Source organism: Calonectris borealis, chromosome Z (genome assembly GCF_964195595.1).
Source record: "Calonectris borealis chromosome Z, bCalBor7.hap1.2, whole genome shotgun sequence".
Taxonomy (NCBI): domain Eukaryota; kingdom Metazoa; phylum Chordata; class Aves; order Procellariiformes; family Procellariidae; genus Calonectris; species Calonectris borealis.
The window spans coordinates 42926725-42948010 of NC_134352.1; the positions used below are offsets into that span (position 1 = coordinate 42926725).

General features: G+C 39.9%; 1 protein-coding gene across 1 annotated transcript in view; it reads left to right on the top strand.

The window, feature by feature from the left end:
- Positions 1-1688: 1688 nt before the first annotated feature.
- Positions 1689-21286, top strand: part of SLC28A3 (solute carrier family 28 member 3) — a 44130-nt gene continuing 24532 nt past the window's right edge. Inside the window, exons 1-6 of the mRNA XM_075136817.1 lie at positions 1689-1745; positions 9706-9807; positions 13547-13629; positions 17247-17338; positions 18707-18896; positions 20882-21026. Coding sequence (XP_074992918.1) covers positions 1689-1745; positions 9706-9807; positions 13547-13629; positions 17247-17338; positions 18707-18896; positions 20882-21026 — 669 coding nt within the window. The remainder of the gene's footprint in view (positions 1746-9705; positions 9808-13546; positions 13630-17246; positions 17339-18706; positions 18897-20881; positions 21027-21286) is intronic.

The window sequence follows — 21286 nt, forward strand, 5'->3', positions numbered from 1 at the left end:
TTTGCACTGAAATGATCAAGTCAATGTTATTCTGATATTTTTCAATGAGAAAACCAGTTTTAAACATCATCTAATGAGTTGCCAGAAGAAGAGGAACAGTAGCAGAAAATACTTGTGTCTTGGCATAGTTACCAGGGTAGAACTTCTTCCAACCATGCAAGTGCAGACTACAGATTTTAGGATTGCATGGGCTGGATTTGAAAATGGTTCACTGCCTTGTTTCCTCCGCCCTCTTCCCTCTGATAGAAAAAGCATGTCCAAAGCTGGCAGGAGGAGAGAAGGAAAAAAGGAAGAGAGAAACAGCTGAGGTATGCAGTAATCAGCAGGCAATTGTATCAAACTTGTTAAAGATATTTGCAGCTATTTTTGCTGGTGAGTAGTGTGTGGAGAGAAGCAATTAGTCACAGAAATTGCTCTACTCACAGGGCAAATGCAAATAGCAACAAATGTGTTGATTTCAAAACCTGGGGCATCCAAAAAGATTCTGAACACTGAAAACCAGAATATATCATTAAAAGTCATGTGCTTCTTACTGAAAAAAAGAAAAAACAACTAGTCCTCCTTTTTAAGCAATATTTACGAGATTCAGAGAGCGTATTTTGCAACTGTATGATTTATAATATAATTAAAACATAGTTGGAAAGATGTATCATCTTATTTTTCTTTATTTCCAAGAATATATTCAGTCATGCTAGTCCATTCTGTCTTTATTCCTAAAACAGGACATCATTTTTTGGTTTTTCACAGTATGAGGCAAAACTCATTACATTTTCAATCCCCGTGTAGAAAGTTACGAATTTAGGCACCTAATGAGTACATAAATATACATTGCTGTATTTCAAAGAAACAGAACACTCCCTCATTTTTGTTGTCCTTAAAGACAAAAATTATATTCATTCAAATCCTGTCTGACAGGACAGGATTAGCACTATAGTGCTATTATTTTCGGTGAACTTACACAGAACAAGCTGTAAATACAAAGTCCATAGGCAACAAAAACATAGGTAAGAGACACAGTTCTAAGAATATAACTCTGCCAGACTGTAAATAGCAAGCCTGAAAAGTATTTATCAAAAGAAAATTTGTCAGTTAAAGGTGAGTAATCTGAGGACAGATAAGCAAATGACCCCGTGCCATAAGATTTGGCATACCACCCAAATGCATAACCGGTATTTGTTGGAGGTTTGGGACTTGCTCATCTTCCCTTGTTTTCTCTTGCTAGATGAAGTCCCTAATCACTATGAAAATAGAGCCACGATAACATTGCAGAAACAGTGACTTGAGAATAGCTGTAAAAAAGACAAAAACTGTGTTGACCTCTCAAAGATTTGGGTGGGGAAGATTTTCCCCCAAGCAAGTGAGGAAAGCCAGAAGTCATATAAGTACACACATTTGCCTTTGGGATCACCCAGAGATATGTCGGCCTCTTGGGCCCACAGGAATCCTCCCTTCTTGCTCAAGAAACAGTGAATACCGTTTCCCACGCTGGCCAAAAGGGGCTGTGCCAGGGGAGCCAGAAGGTGGAGCTATGAGTGAGCAAGAGCAACCTGAGCGTGCCTCCAGCTAACTAGACTTCAGGTGATACTCCCCGACCCTGTGGATGGATTAACCAGGTGCTGGCTGCTGTTGCCCTGTGCTGCACGTAGCTTTCAACATTCAGCCAAAACTCTCCTGCCCATGCTAGGCACATGGATCTGAAGGAGACCGCCCGTGATCCCTCAGGAGTGCACAATTTGGCCTTCCAGGTAAGTGTGGTTTCTTTTGTTTTGTGAGGAAGAGGAGGGACTTAAAAACAATGAACAATGCTTACTTCAGTCCCTGAACAAAGAAAAAGCAATTTCTGTTCTCTGCCTGCAGTTATTTTACAATACTCCACATGCTTTGCACTGATACCCTGCCAAAGTACAAGGCTCTTGTATAAAAAGCTGGAGCACAATCGACGCATTCAGAAGTAGGCTATGCTTATCACCTTCATCTGCCGCCTGGTATACTGGTATCTGTGAAAAGTCTCCTGGCTCAGTAATATTTCACAGGCTGATGGATATCACAACTATCTCATCCACCTCTCCCATCTGCTGTATCAGTTGCTGCTTTTTCCTGAGGATAAGTAATTCACAGTTCTGTTGAAGAGGAGGTCATCATTATGCAGCAGACATTATGCAGCAATGTATATTAACAATATGAGAAAAATAATTGTGTAGTCACAGAGGGGCATATCTTCTTTCTCCCATGCATAAAATAAGTGCAATTGTCTTGTTCTGCTCCCAAGAAGAGCACAGAGAAGAGGTAAGGAGCCAACCCAGAAGGTTCTGCATATTATGCACATAAAATAATGTTAACGGCCATTTAAAAAATGCAGATTTCAAAAGCGGAAGCACCAAAAAAACTGCTGACCAGTTAGATATTTTTTCTCAGTGCCCAGCATCCCTGTGCTTTCATAGGAATTAGAGCAGGGACAAAGAGAAATTTGCGAACCCACAGCCAGACCAGTTCACTGTACCTCTTACTGAAGGTAGAACAGGTCGGGGAGAGACAGTGGCTCTAAGGAGTGCTGTGTTAGCAAAGTACCCCTTCCTTTCCTCTGCAGCTTCTGATCCTTATGCTGCCCTTGAGCTCAGCTAGGAGGAAGGGCAGCGATAGTGGGTGTGAATATCAGCCGACACTATTCAAATAGCACAGAAAGGTCTTTGTAGAAGCCAAGCATGTCCAATATTATGTAACAGCAGTGACATCCAGCCACTCTGCATATTTATTCATTGGGCTATAGAGACAGACAAGCAATAGATTGATTTGATAGTCTGCCGGTCAGGGAATATTTGTGGAATGTAAGGGAGTTAGGGTCAAGTCCCTACTCCAGTTAATAGTTAATAATTCACGCTAAGTGGGATAGCTTCAAGAGAAGACAGAGAGATAACTCTCTTAAAACGTGATAGCCCAATGGTTAGGGCATTCTCCTGGGTAATCAGAGCACCCTCCACACATCTGTGCTTCAGAGCAGATAGACAAGCAATTTGAACTTGGGCCTCCCTCAGTTCAAGTGAATGAGATAAGAGACAGCTTCATCCTGGCTGCATTTTCACATAAAATGCATGCCTAAGATAGTGTGGTCAGCTTCCAAAGTCGGTGCCTACAAACCCATGGAAGAGAGAAGTCCCTCCCTAGCTGCAGAAGCTCGGTGCTGAATGCTCTTGAACGACCTAAGCTGAAAATCGCCTCTTTCCTCAGCAGTCTCTGTGGAGAACAGTACAGTGACTCAGGATAATACTCTGCCTTACGCAGCTAGCTCACCTGGGCAATGTGCAGGGAACCCAGGTGCTTCCTTTCCTGTCCATTGCAGAGGTTTGCAAGAGCCTGCAAATCCTTTCTGATTTAAATAATTCAAATGTCAAATTACGGAGACCGTCCAGCAATGAAACCTGGGGCCTGAGTCAGGTTTTCTGGTTACCTTTTTTTTCCTGGAACATCAGAAGGTATTCACATTTACATTTATACTGTATATCTCTGACTCAATGTATAAGTCACTCCCTAAAGAAAATAAGGCACAGAAGGAAATAGGTAAACTTCTGCATATAGAAAAATCAATCACTTTGCAGTAGAAGCCACTGAGAAGAAAACAATCTCATAATTTTTTCCTATTTTCTTATATTTCAGCTTTTCTTGCACAAAGAGTGAATGATTTCTACCTCCAAGATGTAGTGTCTTCTAGTATTAAGCAATGAGTATCTTTCCCTAAATGACGAAACATAAAAGTGTTCTGGAAAGGCATTAATCTAAGCCATTTTAAGTATCAGTGTGGGATTGTACTCCATAAGTACCTTCAGATGTACCTGACCCATTTGATGATTAACACACAAAGGGATAGAAAAATAAGACAGGGACAAAGTAAACTGAGGTTAGGTAGTTTGTTTCATAAAGTAAATAAGTTGGGAAAACAGCTCTCAATGTAATACAAAGCAGCTCAAGGCTAGCAAGTGATGGATGAAGGATCATATCAGAGCTTTATTATATCAAGAATGAAGGGCATTGTGCTTTCTGTTGTGGAGGGACTCTAACGGGCTGAAGATGATGTAATATAGAGTAATCTGCCTTTCGACTAGTCATACAAATGGTCAAAGAGGGATAACTATTTGAGCTCTTCTCAATTTCGCATTGGCTGTTGATATTTAAACATGCACTTCTGTACTACATTAGGATTTTCACTGCATCACAGAAAAATAAAACTTTTTCAACTGTACGGTAGTAGACCCTCAGAAATCAGTTTACCAATGTTAACTTTCAGAGAGGGCGTGCATCCATGTAGCGTAAAGTTCTATTAACACCATCAATTACATTCAAAAAAATGCACGATCCTGCAAAATATCACCTATTTCTTTTGTACACTATGCAGATTCCACTTGAACGGTTTATAGGCATAGCGTCAAAAACTGCAGGTCCTGCGTTATTGCCTTGTGAAAATGCCAGTACCTGGGAGACCCAGATGCAACTTTTTACTTCATTAACAGCTCAAAACGGTGTCAAAAGGAAACAGACAACAAAACCCAAATGTCCAGCTCCACTGTATCTCTCGTTCTCTCTCTCTCTTTGATATTAGGAACATCTCAGTTACTAAAAGCCATTTGGATGTATTAAAATGAGTAAATTTCTTGTACTGGTTTTAAAAAGACACACAGCTTTACCTACACTGCCAGTCTTCCCAAGCATGCTCCTACCCTTCAGTGCAACGTAACCTTAACAAAACCACAATGGAATTGTTAAGACCTACATGCTAAAGTTACCTGCTTTGGGTGCTACCTCACAGCTAGAATCAACAGATTGCCACACAGTTTATACCGAGACATTCAGGTTTTTAATATTTTTTCCCCCTTAAATATGTCATGCAATTTAAGGAACTTAAATCATTATCCTCATAGTCTCATCGCTATTCAAAAGGTTGTCCATGTTAAGTGTCTACATGCCAATGTAATACATTCTGTATCTATAGCTACAATAATGTCATACACAATGTATAGAAACACTACTGTGTCTCTTGCATTCAATGTGGTTCAGTTAAGTTCTCTCTGATGGCACCCGCTGGAGGATCGCTACCATTGCTCACAGAATTTCCTGCTCAGAAATCCTGCAACACTAACAGTAACCCTAAAACTGAGATTGGATTTTCCTAGCTTGTATTTAGCCCTCATTTAAGAAGCAAAGGTTTTACCTAATCAGTTCTGATGATTCAGATCTCTGCTAATGATGACATTAAACAAGAAGTCACACTTATACCTCAAGGAATTATAAGACCTGGCTCACAAAAGGAATGGTAGGTGGGACCAAAAAACTCCTTGACTTTTAAAAGGAATTCAGAGGTAGACGTAAAATAAATACAAGGCAAAGGGAAGATAACAGCTAATAAATATTTGTTTTTCACTGGCTTCCTATTGTCAGTGTTATGATACATTAAGCAGTCAGTACCTTTTTCTGTAGCAGAGCACACTGCGCTCTTAAGAAGTTGATTTGAGGAAGGATCTCCTTTAAAATTCTGCCTTATACTCATGCTACATAAGGACATTGGTACTGCCGTAACATGCAGCTTTCTTACTCCATTCAAACAGGCTCATAACATACCTCAAAATACACTATTTATTTCTGTGTTTATCACCATTCTCCATAGCTTCCTAGACACTCTTGTCTGGTTAGTTAATTGATACTATAGGCACTATTAAGAATTTACATTTTATGGGCATTGTTGTTGTAATTTCCCTTGAAATTATGAAGGCATTGCACTGCACACCTCCATCAGATCCAGCCATGAAATTATGCAGTCCTTTTCCACATTTTCAAAACTTGCTTTCCAAAGCCATGCTTGTTTTAAAATAAAATCTTAACTGTGACATACTACCCTGTCTCTTACAGGAAATAGTGAAAGTTAGTTATACTTTTAGTCTATTTTCTTCTCAGGCTAAGTGAATATTCCTTGCGAAAGCCATTTTTAGGATTCTTGTCCCTGTCATCCTCATTGTGTTCCTGCTTGCCATCAACAGATGTTTTGAATGCCATAATTGCAGGCGTCATGTGCACCTTGTTATCTTCTCAGGAATGTGCAGATCTTTTTTCCTGTTTCGGTTTTTCTGGATTTTGCTTTCTGCCTCTCATGCATTTTACTTGCTCTGAGAGCAAACTGATTTCCTATTTCTTTTTCTGTTGCCAGCTTGTGCCAGTCTATCATTTTAACTTGTTTAGCCTGCATTTCAGGATACTATCCAACTATCCTACTCGAGACTGACAACTTAAGCTTTTAAAGAAAACACTAATGTACTCAGAAGTGGGTGAGCCTAATTTACAACCCATTTCAAAAACCTCATGAAGATTTAGCCAGCTGAATTTAAATCTGGCAGTACATGTTTCTTATCTGCTGTCTCTACAGCTCATTTACTATAGTTTAACACATAGATAATGAACATTCATCCCTCCTGCCCTGTACACTGAATTTTATCATTTGACAGGAATTTATGAATGTTCTGATTATTGATCAAAAAAAATCTTACTTAATATTTAAAATGTATTTTAACTCCTTCAGAATCATGATACTCTGGCTAGCAAAAGGTAGTACATGGGGAAGAACTTAGATGAATGGTGAATATTAAAAGAATAGCAAAATTTTGAACTGTAAATCAGATGGCTTGGTTTCAGCTGACTGAATGCAATCCAAAATCCAATGAAATCCAACACAGTAGCTTAAAACATTTGCTTTCAAAGCATCTGTTTTCCACTGAGTTCCTTAAGTACTCTGATTCTAATCTCCAAAGCTAATGTAGTGACCCGCCCTAAAACCATAAACGGTTGCCTGGATGTTCTGATAGCAAATCTGTTTTCATCACTAACTGGCAGGGGCTGAAAACCATCTACTCTAGTGTGTGTGCTGTCGTTAAAAGCACCACTGATAGAAGCACTCTTCTGCTCTTCACAAAACCAATCCTCCCTCGAAGGTCAGGGAGAAGATAGGAGGGAAGGTCAAAGAATGTGGTTATGCAAAAAGACTTGGCAAATTAACTAAACAAACATTGAAAAAGCACTTCACTTACAAGTAGATAGCTCCACGCCCTTGACGTTTCATCAAGTATTTTATAAGCAGGAAATTCTAATCAGTAAAAGTACAGCAGTGTGAAAGCAGAAGTGTAACTGCGTAACACTTTTCCTATTGTCAACATACAAAGTAGATAGATCAATTCTGTAATCCTTCAAGTTTGGCCTAAAGAGAAGAGAATTTTCCCATCCAAGCTTCTCTAATTTGGTTTTAACTTCCTGCTTCCCTATGTGACTACAGATTGAGTAGGTTCAGAAGTGACTTGGCATATTGTTGGATCTGGTTTGAACTCCCATTTTCTGCTGCAATGTTTTGTTCTGCAGACGTTTCCAGGGAGGTGGAAAAGTATACTGAGCAAATGAGGTGGAAGCTTTTCTGCTCCGTGCTGGGTACTCAGGTAGCAATCTGCAACAGCAGGTGATAAGCACAGACAGATTGACATTTTGGTCAGAAGTTCCTTCAGCAAACTCAGAAAGACTCTAAGCAAACAGGAAAAAGGAATAGGCAGTTTTATTTGTCACTTGAATATTGCTATTCTTATGAGAAATTTAAAAGAATTCTTTTTCTTCAAGGGGAAAGGTTAAATAACATGCTTTTTCACCAAACAAAATAAAAAAATTGTTTAAAGGGGAGGATGAAGAGATTGTACTTGAAAAATCAGCTATGAAATATAAGAAAATTACCCAGCTTCATGGCACTTATTCAAAGATTGTTTTAGTCAACAGAAGTAGTCTCTTACTGAAGTAAACTTGTTATCCATAGTAATTAACCAGTTCTACTGAATTTGGAATGTGCCAGAAATGTGATATGATCAGTTGAAATGAGTGCTCTTTATGCTTGTAGAAAATAACACAAATCTATCATTCTGCAGTGTAGGTTATTTGGAGTTCCAGCAATCATGTGATGCTCTTAGTAGTTTTTTGTTACATTACTCTTACATTCATATATTTTAATTAGTCTATAAATGAAACTCTTATGTAATTATTGCAGCTGAGCAGTGGGCTGGACAAAGTGTCTTCTAGAGGTTTCTTCCAATGCAAATTATTCTGTACTTCTGTTGCTTGTAGACAGCAACTCACATGCGTACTGTTTTTCACATGTTCGCTGGCAAAAGTCCTAAGAAATCTCTGCTTTTTTTATTCAGCAACAAGTATAGAAATCTTCAGGGAGACTATCTTCAGGCATGTGTGTGTGTCAATTACCGAACTGTACCACGTCAACTTCACTATGCTGTCCTGTATAGTATTTTTAATGTATTATATCTCAGTGCTACAGTTAAGCACTGCTTCCTGTAATAATTTTTTTTGGCACTGTATGGAGTGTTCTGTAGAGGCTCTCATTGTCGACTGCGGGGGCAGCTATGGCAAACTCCTAAGACAGCATGGTTAGCAAGCAAACGAGTAACAGAGGTGCTTTTTGACAAAGAAATACCTCCCTCTTAAGGGAATGCAAAGATACTCTTCTCGTAGAAGGAAGGGAACTGATATATTGGCATCTGGTTTATCAGGGCCACAGCAGGTGAATCAGCAGCCCCTTGCAACTCCCTCCTCTTCCCCCAGACACACAAGGTTCCAGAAGCACTTTTATTTTTGTGAAGTTTAGAGGCAGAGTGTCTTTAAGGAAAATACATTACTGAAAAGTGTTCTGGTTGCTTCTAAGGTCATGTTTCTGCTGAAAGGCAAAATTTAATTTATGTCTAGTAGTATTGCTTATTCCTGCCTTTATCATAATTTACTATGATTAAGCTTATTTTGTATTGTTCATTTGGAAATAATCCTTTGCTTAGAAGGTTAAATGTAGATACTAATTTACTGGTTTTATTACCATGTAAATAATGAGATACTTCGTGCAATAAAACACAGTGAAATGACCATACCGTAACTGTTGCCATAAGAAACCCCCGAAATATAAAACATTTATATCAATTGCCGATATAAGTTACCCGACATTTTGTTTAAGCAGCTTTCTTACGAAACCAAAATAAGAACCAGCCCTTCAAGGATCATTAAAAAGAAATAATGTACCCTTCAAAACATTAAGAAACAAGAAAACTCAGCTTCAGAATAAAAAAAAAAAGTAGAAATAGTGGAGCTGGTTATGGCTGTCTTCAACTCTTAGTACACCCTGATAAAAGAGTAGCAATGTAGTAAAGCTAACGGCTGTCTTTAAAGATACTCTGAGTGTTTTATTCCAAGAGCAATAGAAGTACGGTATTTTTAAAAAAAATGCATTTACTGCAAATGCATGAGGGGCATATATACCAGAGCAAAGGTACTAACAAGTACTAACTAACGGCCCAAATAGACTGTTTTGCCCATGGCGGGGAGAAGGGCTGGATCTTTGTAAACTTATTGAACCAGTCCTGAGGTGAAGGGCAGCACTGAGAGGACATGTGAGTTGGGTCAAGAAAACAGCAGATTCACATTAGTCAAGCACCATCCATGACCGACGCAGCTTTGTGTAATACTGCAGAGACTTGAACACCCAAACTCTACACACTGAGTTTCGGGCTCCCTGTACTAGTAAAGACAGACATGGAAGCGTAGGCATCAGAGTATAAATCAGTTCTTACCACACATGAGAAAGGCTTTCAACTTTCAATTTGAACCGGTACAATTTCTGATCTTCTTGTGCTGCAGAACGACAGTGAAGGTGTGGATGCTATAAATCTGAAAGATCTCAGAGACAATTCACAGAGAATCAAGAATTCACAAAATAAGAAAATTGTACATACTAATGAGGTATGCTTTTTTCTTTTTTTTCTTTTGAATAACATTATGTAAATTCATAAACATCAAATTCAGTGTCAGTAATTGGCTGTGATAATACATCCAAGACAGATATTTTAACAAAACCTGAATTTGATTTAAAATTCATAAACTGACAGGGAAGTGAGTTCTGTTCTCAGAAATACATTAAGGAAAAAACACAGAAAATTGACAGGACATGTAGGATTCAGAAAAATGTTTTCTAATGTCATAATGGCTTCATACAAGATAAAAAAGAGGCATCAGAAATGGTGATCAGAGGGAATGCTATGGATGAGGAGTTGATACAGAAACATTTTCTCCTGAGAAGCTGGAAAAAGAGAAGCTGGAAACATTTAGTTTAGTGATCTAATCTTTCAGTCAGACAAGGCATACATATTATTAAATACCTACTCATCCAAAATAGGGGAGATTTCAGACAAACACGAACTGGAGGCAACAGCTCTGACATACAACTGACCAGAGAAAGAAGAGGAGGGTACAATACAGATGACTTCATAATAAACACACCCATTTTGACTTCTTTTGAATGTGTGTTTGTTTAAGCCCACACAGTGAGTAGCTCACTATGAAGGCATGAGAGTCAGGTTAAAAAAAACCACAGATATTTTACTAGTGTCATGTGTTAATACTTTCACATCCACACTTCAGAAATAATCTGCTACTCTAAAAGTTCCATTAAAAACTTCTAGTACTTTCCTGTGATGTAGGCATATCTATTTGCCAAGTTTGGTGGCGGTACCTGAAGCAGCACGTAAGAAATAGAGGTTTCCTGATGCTGTGGATATTATTTTCTATCTTCCAATGGTTTTTGGATATGATCAGAGGCAGCAAAAGCATGCTGCTGAAGAAATGCCTCTGCTCTCAAAGGTGAAGTGATTCCAGATTTACAGTGATGGAAAGGATCACTTGGACTGTTCTGATATGCACTGCTGGGAACTAGACCGGGATCTGAGATCCTGGGAGAGGAAGATGGTAGACAGTGCCTATACCTTCCTCTTCAAAAAAGCCAGCAAAAAGGAAAATGTCAAAACAAAAAGAATAAAAGGACATTCAGAACTGATTGAAACTGTTGAAAAATGGAGAGAAGTAGTGGCGGTCAATGAAAGCTTGATTTTAATCAAAGAAACCAGTTTCCCACTGAAAAGGTTCAGCTGAAAGCGTTCAGCCACTATGTGCAACTGTAGTAGAGATGCATATACCCACACCAATACTTGCGCAGGCACACCATGACTGAGGCAGAAGAGTTTATTTTGAGGCTCTGCAGAGTACGGACTTTGCTGTGCCCCTGCTGGCAGAAGTCCACGTGTTCCACGCAGCCCTTGGGTTAGCCTCAGCAAGGGCCAACACTCCCCAAGAGCCAGGTCTGATATCACGTTTGGCCATGAAAAAAGAAGAAAAGGGGTTTGGATCCATTCTCCCTTTTCCTTGTGTATCTGCACAGAGTTAGACACAAAGTGATCTTTGATTTTAGATTTTCTTAATTCCTTTTAATGAAGATGTAGGAAAGCATTTGTGACAATAAAATAGCGACATAACAATGCTCTGAGCGTATTTAAATACATTGTAGACAATGTGAAAAGATGTGGATTGATGCTTTTTGTATTGAAATACTCAAAAGAAAAAATAGGTTATATTCTCAAGACAAACAGTATATTTCAGAAATTCAAAGAGGCAGAGCCCAGGCTGTAGGTGATCCAGGTGAGCTCCTGGCCCGGGGAGGATGCTGTGGCATGGCGGAAAGCGATGGGGGAGCACGGTCTGGCCTGAGCAGCACATGAAGTAGAGGCACTGGGGCTGGTGGTAGGGATGGAGACAGGAGGTGTGGGACATGGGCTTCGAGCTGTGACCAGGAGAGAGGACACGGTGCCACGGGGAGGGCAGCCACCTGCAAATGTGAAAGTATGGCTCTTCGACCCAAAGGGCTGGACTCTGCTGATTTGTAACGTAGGTTCAAAAATCTGTGAGAAGCACTGTCATGCAATATTCCCCAAATTTAAGCCCAGGAATAAGTGGTGTTTCAATACTATCAGCACTCAGCGTCCTCAGGTGAGAAGCCCACCTCCTACAGCCACTAAGAGTGCTCCCAGTTACCAAAAATAATAGCAACTTGGTAGGTGGCAGCATCTGTATTTTTCAGGTTTGCTTTATTTCATAGTCAAGGCCAAAAGGGAGAAAGAAATTTAGTTTCGCAAAAATGTGGCCGTAAGTTACAGTGCAGCTCCACAGAGCCACACGACTCCCATCACCACCCCCCTCCGACAACTGCAATCAAGAGGACTGAGAGACTCCTGTCCGTGTCACGCTGAGCCTTCTCCTAGGGGAATGAATAGCAGCTTCTACATACGTGCTCTGCCACACCGTTCTAATTGCCGGCCGCGTGTTCATTTTGCCTTTGGGCTGGTTCAAGCCTCTCACTAGGAACTGACTGCAGGCTTCCAGAACTTTCGGCAGCGCCTGCAGCAGGAAAGCCAGACAGAAGGCAGGGGCCAGGCCAAGGTCTGCGGTGGGCCTTGCTTCACACAGCAGTTTGGGGAACGCCGCTAGCACAAATAATAGTGAGACAAAAAAAAAAGGTAAATTCACCTGCAGCCTGCCACCGCTCCAAGTGGCTGGGCACAGCGGGCCAGCTCCTCTCGAGAGAGGAGGACACGGCCACCAGCTCAAGAAAACACTACCTTCACCGTGGTCCTGGCCGGACCCCCAAGGGCAGGCGACCAGCCACGCCGCCCTGGCACGGCCTTCAAACGAGGAGGGGCGAGCGCGGCGTGAGGGCCACCTGTGCTGCCTTTGAACCCAACTGTTGCCTGCCCCGGGTCGCTGGCCCCTCTGCAGGCCCCGCCATGAGCATGGAGGTAGGTACCCATGGGACAGGCACTTCCCCTCTGCCCCTCCGGACCGGGCCGGGGGAAGTAACGCGGGGTGGGCACGGCAACCCCCACGGGTACACCCAGCAGCTTCGGGGGGCTGTGCCGCTCCCAGCCGCCTCAAGGACAGTCCTCAGGCATGGTGGAGGTCAGACTGTGGTGGTTCAAAATCTTTAATGCAGCCAAGCTTATGTGGATTCAGGTAGCAAAAAGGTGTGTTCCTGATGAAAATGTGCTATCTGGGCAAATTTCAAGTCTCTGTTACAAAGCCCATGGATGCTAGCTCTCTTTAAAGGATTGTTACCTGTTACTTTTTCTCAGCAGCTTTTCTTAAGAATAAATTTATTGGCTTAGTTAAATTTTTAAAACAATAAGCCCCTCCCCAATTTAACCATTCTCCATGCATAAAATTTCCACCATATTACAGCTCTGCAAAGAGAGAAGCAACAAAAACGGGGTTGTCAGCAGGAGGTGCTGGGCAAGCTGGCTAATTAGCAGCTTTACCATCCCTGCTGCAGCTCTCACTTTCCGGCGTGTATGCAGTGGTACTCTGTATGGGGCCCTCTTCAGCCCTGAGTAACACTGGTACTTTTGTTCCCCTTTATTTCCCCTTTCAAAATGGTGTGGATGGCTTGGGAAAGTTCACAGCCACGGTCTAACCACTGGGTTTGTCTGATACTGATCGCAGCACTGGTGGCAGACAGGAGAGTTGGAGCTGTGCATTCAGTACAGACAGGAAAGTCTTGAGACTGCTTCAGCCATCTGCCAGCAGGGATCTGTTTTTTCGCACCTTACTTAACAAGCATGCACCTCTCTCACAGCCTCGGCACCGATCTGTTTTCCAGGAGGATGAATACATCAATATTGAGAGTGATCTGCATGAAAACAAACATGACTCAGTAGATGATGAACAGCCACGCCTGAAAGGGTAATGTCTTTTGGATGAGTAAGTTTTCCATGCACTTCAGCCTTGCCTAAGCAATAAGCTGTCAGTGTTTCTGCTTCTGGAGGAACAGCTCTAAATTTCACTGCCATATCCCTATGCTACACAGACCTTTCTACTGCCTAGCAATTTGTGTAATACAGAAACACATTGTATTTAAAATTATTATACCTTTCAACTGACACGTGTGATCGTGCAACTACCCTTCTAAAGCCTTGCAAATTAAAAGAGCAGTATTTTTTCGTTTTGTAAATTAAGTACTTTCCCAATATTTCCGTAACAGCCTTTTTTAAAGAGAGGTCTTAAACAGTGATCTCTTTTAGGAAGTTAAAGATTCACTATTGTCCTTCAGTTCGCATAGCTATTTACCCCAGTGTAAAATAAGAATAGAATAGCTGTAAAAAAAAACATTTTGATGGAGCAGAATTTTCACACTTCGTTAGCACTGGTGCCAAGTGATCACACATCTACATTTTACTTGAGGATTAGGTTTTTTGGTGAAAACTACAAACCCTGTATGACATTAAAAAAATTAAGATACAATACTTAAAATTATATTTTAATGTCTTAGTATTTTTCAGTCATATTGAATCTTCATATAAACCTTAACAGATACAGAAGAAATACTGTCCTGATTTCTATGACTGCATTCTGTTATACAGTACACCATTTCAGCTTTGAACCTGTCTTTCTCTCAGCAGATTCTAGCAACTCACTTACTGGATATCTCAAATAGGAGTTTGTCTCACTCAAATTGAGTGGAAAAGTCTCATGCCTACAAATGATACGCTTATATACAGAAGCAGTTGTGAAGATTTTAGTTATGCTTTTGAGTTGAACATAGATAATTTAAAGACTTGTTAATATGATCAGGTTTACTGATGCCATCATACTAAAATACTGGTTCAAAAATCTAGTAAAAGTATTTAGAAGTCACTTAAGTATTCTCTCATTTCTCCTCTCTGTTCTTTGGAGATTTGTCATTCCTTTAGCAGTACATAACATGAAACACTTTCTTGTTTAAAACATTTAGGGTCTTGTCTAGCAAAAACAAAAGCTGAGATTTGATAGATCCAACATCCAAGTTTGACAAGCCTCTCCAGTAGCAGGTATCCAACGTCTCTCCAGAATTGAGCACAGGGAAGTGTTGGCACGCAAATGGCTGTACAAGGTTAGCAAGGTTCTCTCCCCCTCAAACCTGGGCCCACAGGAGTCTCTCGACAAGAGGCATCTCTGCAGAGTTGGGGCAGAGATGAAGCCTGTATGTTTTTTATTCATTCTTGTTCATTTTTACTCCCATGGAGAGCCGAGGGATAAATAAGGTTTGATTCACAGGGCTTACTGTTCCCGAGGTCCCCTGGTTCTTCCATTGCCCGGAGCTGTGAAAGCTCCTCATAAGCTGGAAGCTGGAGAGCACTTTGGTCTGTTCTGATTACATTCAGGCTACGGCTTGTTGTGTGCTCTGTGGTTTTGTACTTGGTTTTGTACTTTGTCTAGGTTTATTTTTATGTTGAGCACCTGACAAGGACAATGGTATCTCTACCAAGTTATTTTTTGTAAATTAGCTCCTAAAAGCAGGCATTAATGTGATTTAATATCTTCCTTGTATCTGCTCACAAGGGGCATTCACAACACCTGCCTCAATTTCAGATGTGCCATCGATTTCTTTGGACAGATGGTACTGAAGAGCCTGTGGTCTGAGACACAACCCGTTTGAAAGATCAGTCTGTTGATAACAAGGATTCACTACATGTGCAAGATGTTAACATTCACTTACAGAGTACATGCAGACCAGAAAAAGGATTTGTGAGTTGCAAAATGCAAGCAAGAATAGTTTTGGCATATAAAATGTTTCACATTCAAGTTCTCCTTTAAATGTGCTTAAGTGATATCTGCTTTTTCATCATCTTTGGTTAAGTAAAAGCCATCAGCAACGTGCTGTACTTTAAGCATATAGGATCAGCTTTTAGAAAATATGTTTCCTTAGTAAATTAACCAGTTTTCATAAGGAAGATGTTTTTTCTGCCACCTTGCAGAACAGAGCTGCATATTTATGCCATATATGCCTAAACATTTAAGATATCTTAGTACCAAAGTGATAATCACCTAAATTAATAAAATAACAAGGGAGAGAGAGATGTTAGAGCAAAGAAGAGATTACAAGGAATTGTAATCTTAAAATAACAATTTTAAATCCCAAAGGACTCATAAGTAGCAGTAACAGATAGTAGATAATATTTTTTCCTTTTTTTGGCTGACGGATGAACCATAAATTTGATAAAGTAACTGGCTTATTCATGCATCTGTCTCTCATTTCTCCTTTTCTTTCTTTTCCTGTATCTGTCTGCTGAGATTGGGTAGATAACCTAATGTTCTTACAAGTGAAAAAAAGAGCTGTGATTTGTGAGGCAACAGGAATTCCCAGAAGTAAACCTGAAATATCAAAAGCAATCAAGATTTCTGAGGGACCCTGTTACTCTTTGTACTGGTGAAAGAGTATGTTCCTGCTCTGCTGTTCTGAGTGTGATATGAATTAAGTTAATATTCCTTGTTTCTTTCCATTTTCTTTCAAATTAATTGGTTCTTTTTAGTGCAGAAAAGAAGGGTATTCGTGCTGAACTTCAGTGTGCATCTGACTCCAGCTGCATCTAGTTTCCAAACAAGTACAATGTGGATAATTAGCATCTCTAAATATAAAGTTGTCTGTATAGACTGTAGGGTGTGAGGCACTGCTTTAGTTGTGATTTCTTTTTCAGCTTGCACAATATGAGGGTGTTTATTTAGCTACAGTTTTTGTAACTGAAATACGTCTGCATTACCAGCATATTTAACATTGGAAATCTGTGTTGAATTAACTCCCTTAACTGCTATTTCCTTAAATTTCAGCCTCCCTCGTGAAATCACTCTGTGTTACACTTAGTGAGATGAGAAAAGAACAAAAGTGAAGTATGTAATAATTGGAAAAACAGATACTAAAATAGGACATTCAAATACAAATCATTTTAGCTTCCATGAACTGATGAGTCTTAGATGAAAATTAATGTAATTAACAACCAAATTTTCAAATATACAGAAACATCTATGCACACTATAATAAGGTTTTGGATGGATATCGGTTACTTTGCATGCACAAATGCAGCCTTAGGCCTTCACAACTATAGCAACACTACTGCTCCACATAGCAATGCTGGGCTGGCTGTATTAACAATTTTTGTGGGTCTAGTAATGGGCACTGAATCTTTAACTACCTACCCAGTTTGCACTAACCCTGTTAACAGACCTCCTCACAGAAGAGCTGTACTTCAGAGGCTAGCAGAACTGGCCTGCTAACTTCGGCCTGTTAGATAGTTGACAGATTGGCCCATTAGATACCTACCAGATTTTCTTTTTTACTTACCCAACATCAAACCAAAGAAGTCCCCCCAAAAGCTCTGCAGATGTTGGTACAATTTTCTTTGGTACTTTGGGATCCAGATTTAACTCTTACCAATTCCAGCATACTCCAGCTGAGAAATTTTGATCAATTTAAACTGATCTTCCTGTGCAAAATACTACTTCTTATCTACAGCTTAAGTTTCTGTTTGTTTTTTGCATTTTCCTAGGCATTTAGAAAAGAAATATGATAAAACCTGTGAATTTTACAAGAAACATAAAACCAGAATTCAATATCTGATCTATGGAATTTTAATAACAGGTACAGTATATTACACCCAGGGCTGCTGAAGCCTTATTTATTTGCCTATATGAGATTACAGACTGTGCCTGTCTTCTATCTGACATAAAAACTCTTGACTGTCTATAAGAATGCATTTGAAAGCAGGTGAAAATGTATTTAATCCCAGAGAAAGCTCCAGATCGCAAAACCTCCACTCATTCCCAAACTTAACAGAAGCACAGATCTTGCTACACCGCTCCTCCAGCATGTTTCAACTCTGACAAGCAATTACATTTGGGATAAAAGGATAATTCAGTCTTTGTGTCTACTCCATTACCAGCTCCCTCCAAGAGGCCCGTTAAATTACAGTTTTAGGAACTTGCCCAAAACCATGAAAAACATTAAAAAGAGTCAGGCACCAACTTGGACTGAACTTGAGTTGGCAGGCTAGAAATAAAAGTTTTCTGTTCTGACCCATATCACTCAATACCCACACCAAATGTTTGCTAGAGGAAATGTGTTTTATGTCAGCATGTGCTGCAAAGTCATTCAGATATTCTTCTTTGTCCCTTTCCTAAATAGCCAGTAGGTTGGTTTGTCTCCTTCCACTTCACCACGTTTCTTTTTGAGATCCTCCTACTTGACACTGAGAGCACATAGACCTAAAATATATGTCAGCATACCATAAAGTGGTTATAAAAGGGCCGCTTGCATGCTGAATATCCTGCCTTCCTAGCATCAGCTCATCTTGCTTTGTCATAGAACAGACATATCCTGGCTCAAGAAAGTGAGTGAGTTCTAAGGATATGTTTGGGTTTCATACATTAATTCCATAAAAAACAACTTGCCTTACAAAAATCAGTAGTTCTTCTTCCTTATTTGCCATAGACAAAATCAGATTATTATTTACAAGAACTGAATATTTCATTGGCCAGCACATCTTAGCAATGAACCTGCCAAATGACAAATCAGTTCAACTATTTCTAAGCTTCCCAATTACTTGAGAGGGCCATGAAATCAGGCAATTGGCAAATGTTTCTGAGTGTTTCTTCTATTTTATTGGATAAACTCATCCTCCTGTGAAAGAAGGAACAAGACCCATTGTTCTTAATTCACGTTTTTACATAGGCAAAAGCAGTTCTGTAGACATGTTTAATTTTCCCAAGTGATACGATATGAACTTGGCTTGGCCAAGCATATAACCTGCTTTCACAGAATGAAAGCCACCTCTCGTATCAATGAACATATTGTAAGTAACAACACTAGATAAAGATAAACAGATAAAACAGATAAAGATAAAAAGATAAACACGGGCCTCACTTTAACTGCATCCTTTAAATTTAAGATTTGATTCTGTTCTTAAAAAGACCAACATAACTGACATGTATCTTCTTGTTTCTGCGACAGCATACTTGGCAGTAGTTATTGCAGCCTGCAGCTTGAATTTTCAGAGAGCCTTGCCACTCTTTATCATCACTATCCTAGCCATCTTCTTCATCTGCTGGGATTTTTTAATAGCTAAGTATGAAGACAGAATTGCTGCATTCTTTTTTCCTGGAGAAAGGTATCTGGAGAAACAGTGGTTTTGGCTGAAATGGTAAATATTAATTACTTCCTATTTATGCAGAAGGACAAAGCATTAGTCAATTTACCCCTATAGTTTTATTTCAACTTACACCCCCATAAGCACAGGGAGATAGATGATCAGTCACACAAATTGCAATAAGAGCAATGAATACATACAGCGTAATTCAATATTTTCTAGTTTATAGATGTCAGGTACACCTTTAAAATTGCAATACAGTAGCTAAGTATCAAAAATCTTGATAGAAAGTCTAAAAAAATTCCTTAAATTGAGATAGGATGAGTTTGTGGTTGTAAGATAACATGTTCACAGAAGTTCAGGTGTGTTGTAGTCTTCTGCATTCATTCTGCAAGCCAGAAACTGCTTCACTGTCACGTGTTCAGAGAGCTGTAAGATTTGTAAAAACCTTAACTCTAACATATGCAAACTGCTAAAAACTGAAGTATGTTATCTAGACAATACTTGTTCATATACCCCCATAGTAATTTTTACTTGACCTTCAGGAATCAAAGCACGCAGCCACATTTAGTGTCATAATAAGATCGTACAACATTATTTGGGATGGTAGGCATTCATCTGGTAGATAAATGGTAGATACTTAGATCTGATAGATAGTTTTTCCAAGTATTCCTGAGCAGGGTGTTATTCCAAGTATTCGTGGAAAAATGGGGAGCCAAAGGAGGCTCATAGACCAAAGAAAAGATCAAAGGAAATCTCATTAAAAAGGAAAAGGAAAATGGCCAGCTGCCTTCTATCTCAGCAAGGTCACTTTCTATCTGAGAGAGAAAGAGCTCTAAGGAGGAGTCGTTCTGGGTTTAGGAAAATGTCCCAACTTATTCTTAAGGTTTTGAAATGGTTTTGCCACAGGAGCAGGAATTTCTAAGGAAGATGTTATAAATATTGTGGTCCTTTTGCTCAGGAGCCACATTAAAGAGCAGTCACACACAGGCATCTCCATTAAACGATCTGGCAGCCTCTTTGGGGGAAGAAGCAAACAGAACAGGAGAGCCTTGATGAGCAGAGGGAACAAGCCAGAGGTAGTAAGTGCTGTATTACCTGGGCTGCAATCCTTAAATTGTACATATCATAGATTAAGTGCTTAACTGTAGGTCAGAGATTCCTCCAAGAGACAGAAAGCCTCTCAGGTGTAGAAAGTGTTACTCAGCATTGCAATGGCCAAGCTATTTTGTGGAGTTGGCCTGCAATATTTTTGATCCAGGTCTAAAAATGGAATTCTTCTAAAAGTGGAAGCTAAACAACTGTTAGACACAAGTAACTTTAAAGAACTGGAACAATGTTCAGTTTTCCCCTCTGGAAATGGGATGATGTATTTTCGTGCCTCTCAGGCTGTTGTTAATTACCTTCAATATGCAAGCTGAACACTGTTCTGTGATAGTGGAGACCATAGAAACACTGAACACAAATGTAACACATGGCTGTTGTCATTGTTTCTGAGACAGCTAAAATTGTTGTGATTAACAGCTATTTTTCTAAACAGACTACAGATGGTTACAAAGAAGTAAACAGTTTATAACTTGCCCCTCAATAGCGTGTGTTTCATGGGCCCACCAGTTAAACAGCACAGTGCAATTTATGAAAACCATAGCCTGTCTTGCCCAGAGGTAAGAAAAGATTCAATATAGAAGACAGGAAAGGAAAAGGACAATGGAGTGAGAAAGGAGGGTATCATCTCACACTTCATTTAATAGAAATAACACCCAGACAAGAGTCACTCATGCTTTATTGGGTTCCTCCACACTCTGACTTTGGGGATGTGGTTGGAGGACATTTCTTCTGGATGCCACCAAGGGATGTTGTTTTCAGAGTTATATCAGCAAAGGCAGGTTCCTGCTTGTGTAGAGCTACACAGCTCTTTCAGCTTAATACATTGCTCAGAGAGTTCATTCACAGACAGAGATGTAAATGTTGTGGGGAGGGGAAGGGGAAGGAATATCTGGTTGTCTTCAGGATGTCATGCCTGACACCTTTTTTCCTAGGGTGTTGTGTGCAGCTCTTATTATAACTATCATCTGCTGGCTCATCTTTGACACAGCAAAACGGGGATCCCGCCAGCTGATCTCCTTTGGTGGTCTTGTGATGTATGTTCTCTTGATGTTTACCTTTTCCAAATATCCAACCAGAGTGAGTATTAGTCCATGTTGGATCTTTTGGGGTTTTTTTGTTCAGTGTCTCAAAAGCTATTCCTTTACCTAGCACCAAGTTCAGTAAGAGTAACAGAAAACCCATGAACGTCAAAATTTAGGCTTGCCAAAACCCAGTGATGTATTTCATTTCTGAGGAAAGTCATTTTGCTCTGACATCTTGGGAAGCATGTGTGGGGCTGTACCAGCATCTGGCTCTCACTATTTTGGGAGGTCACTGCCCATCCTTTGTTCCAGCCC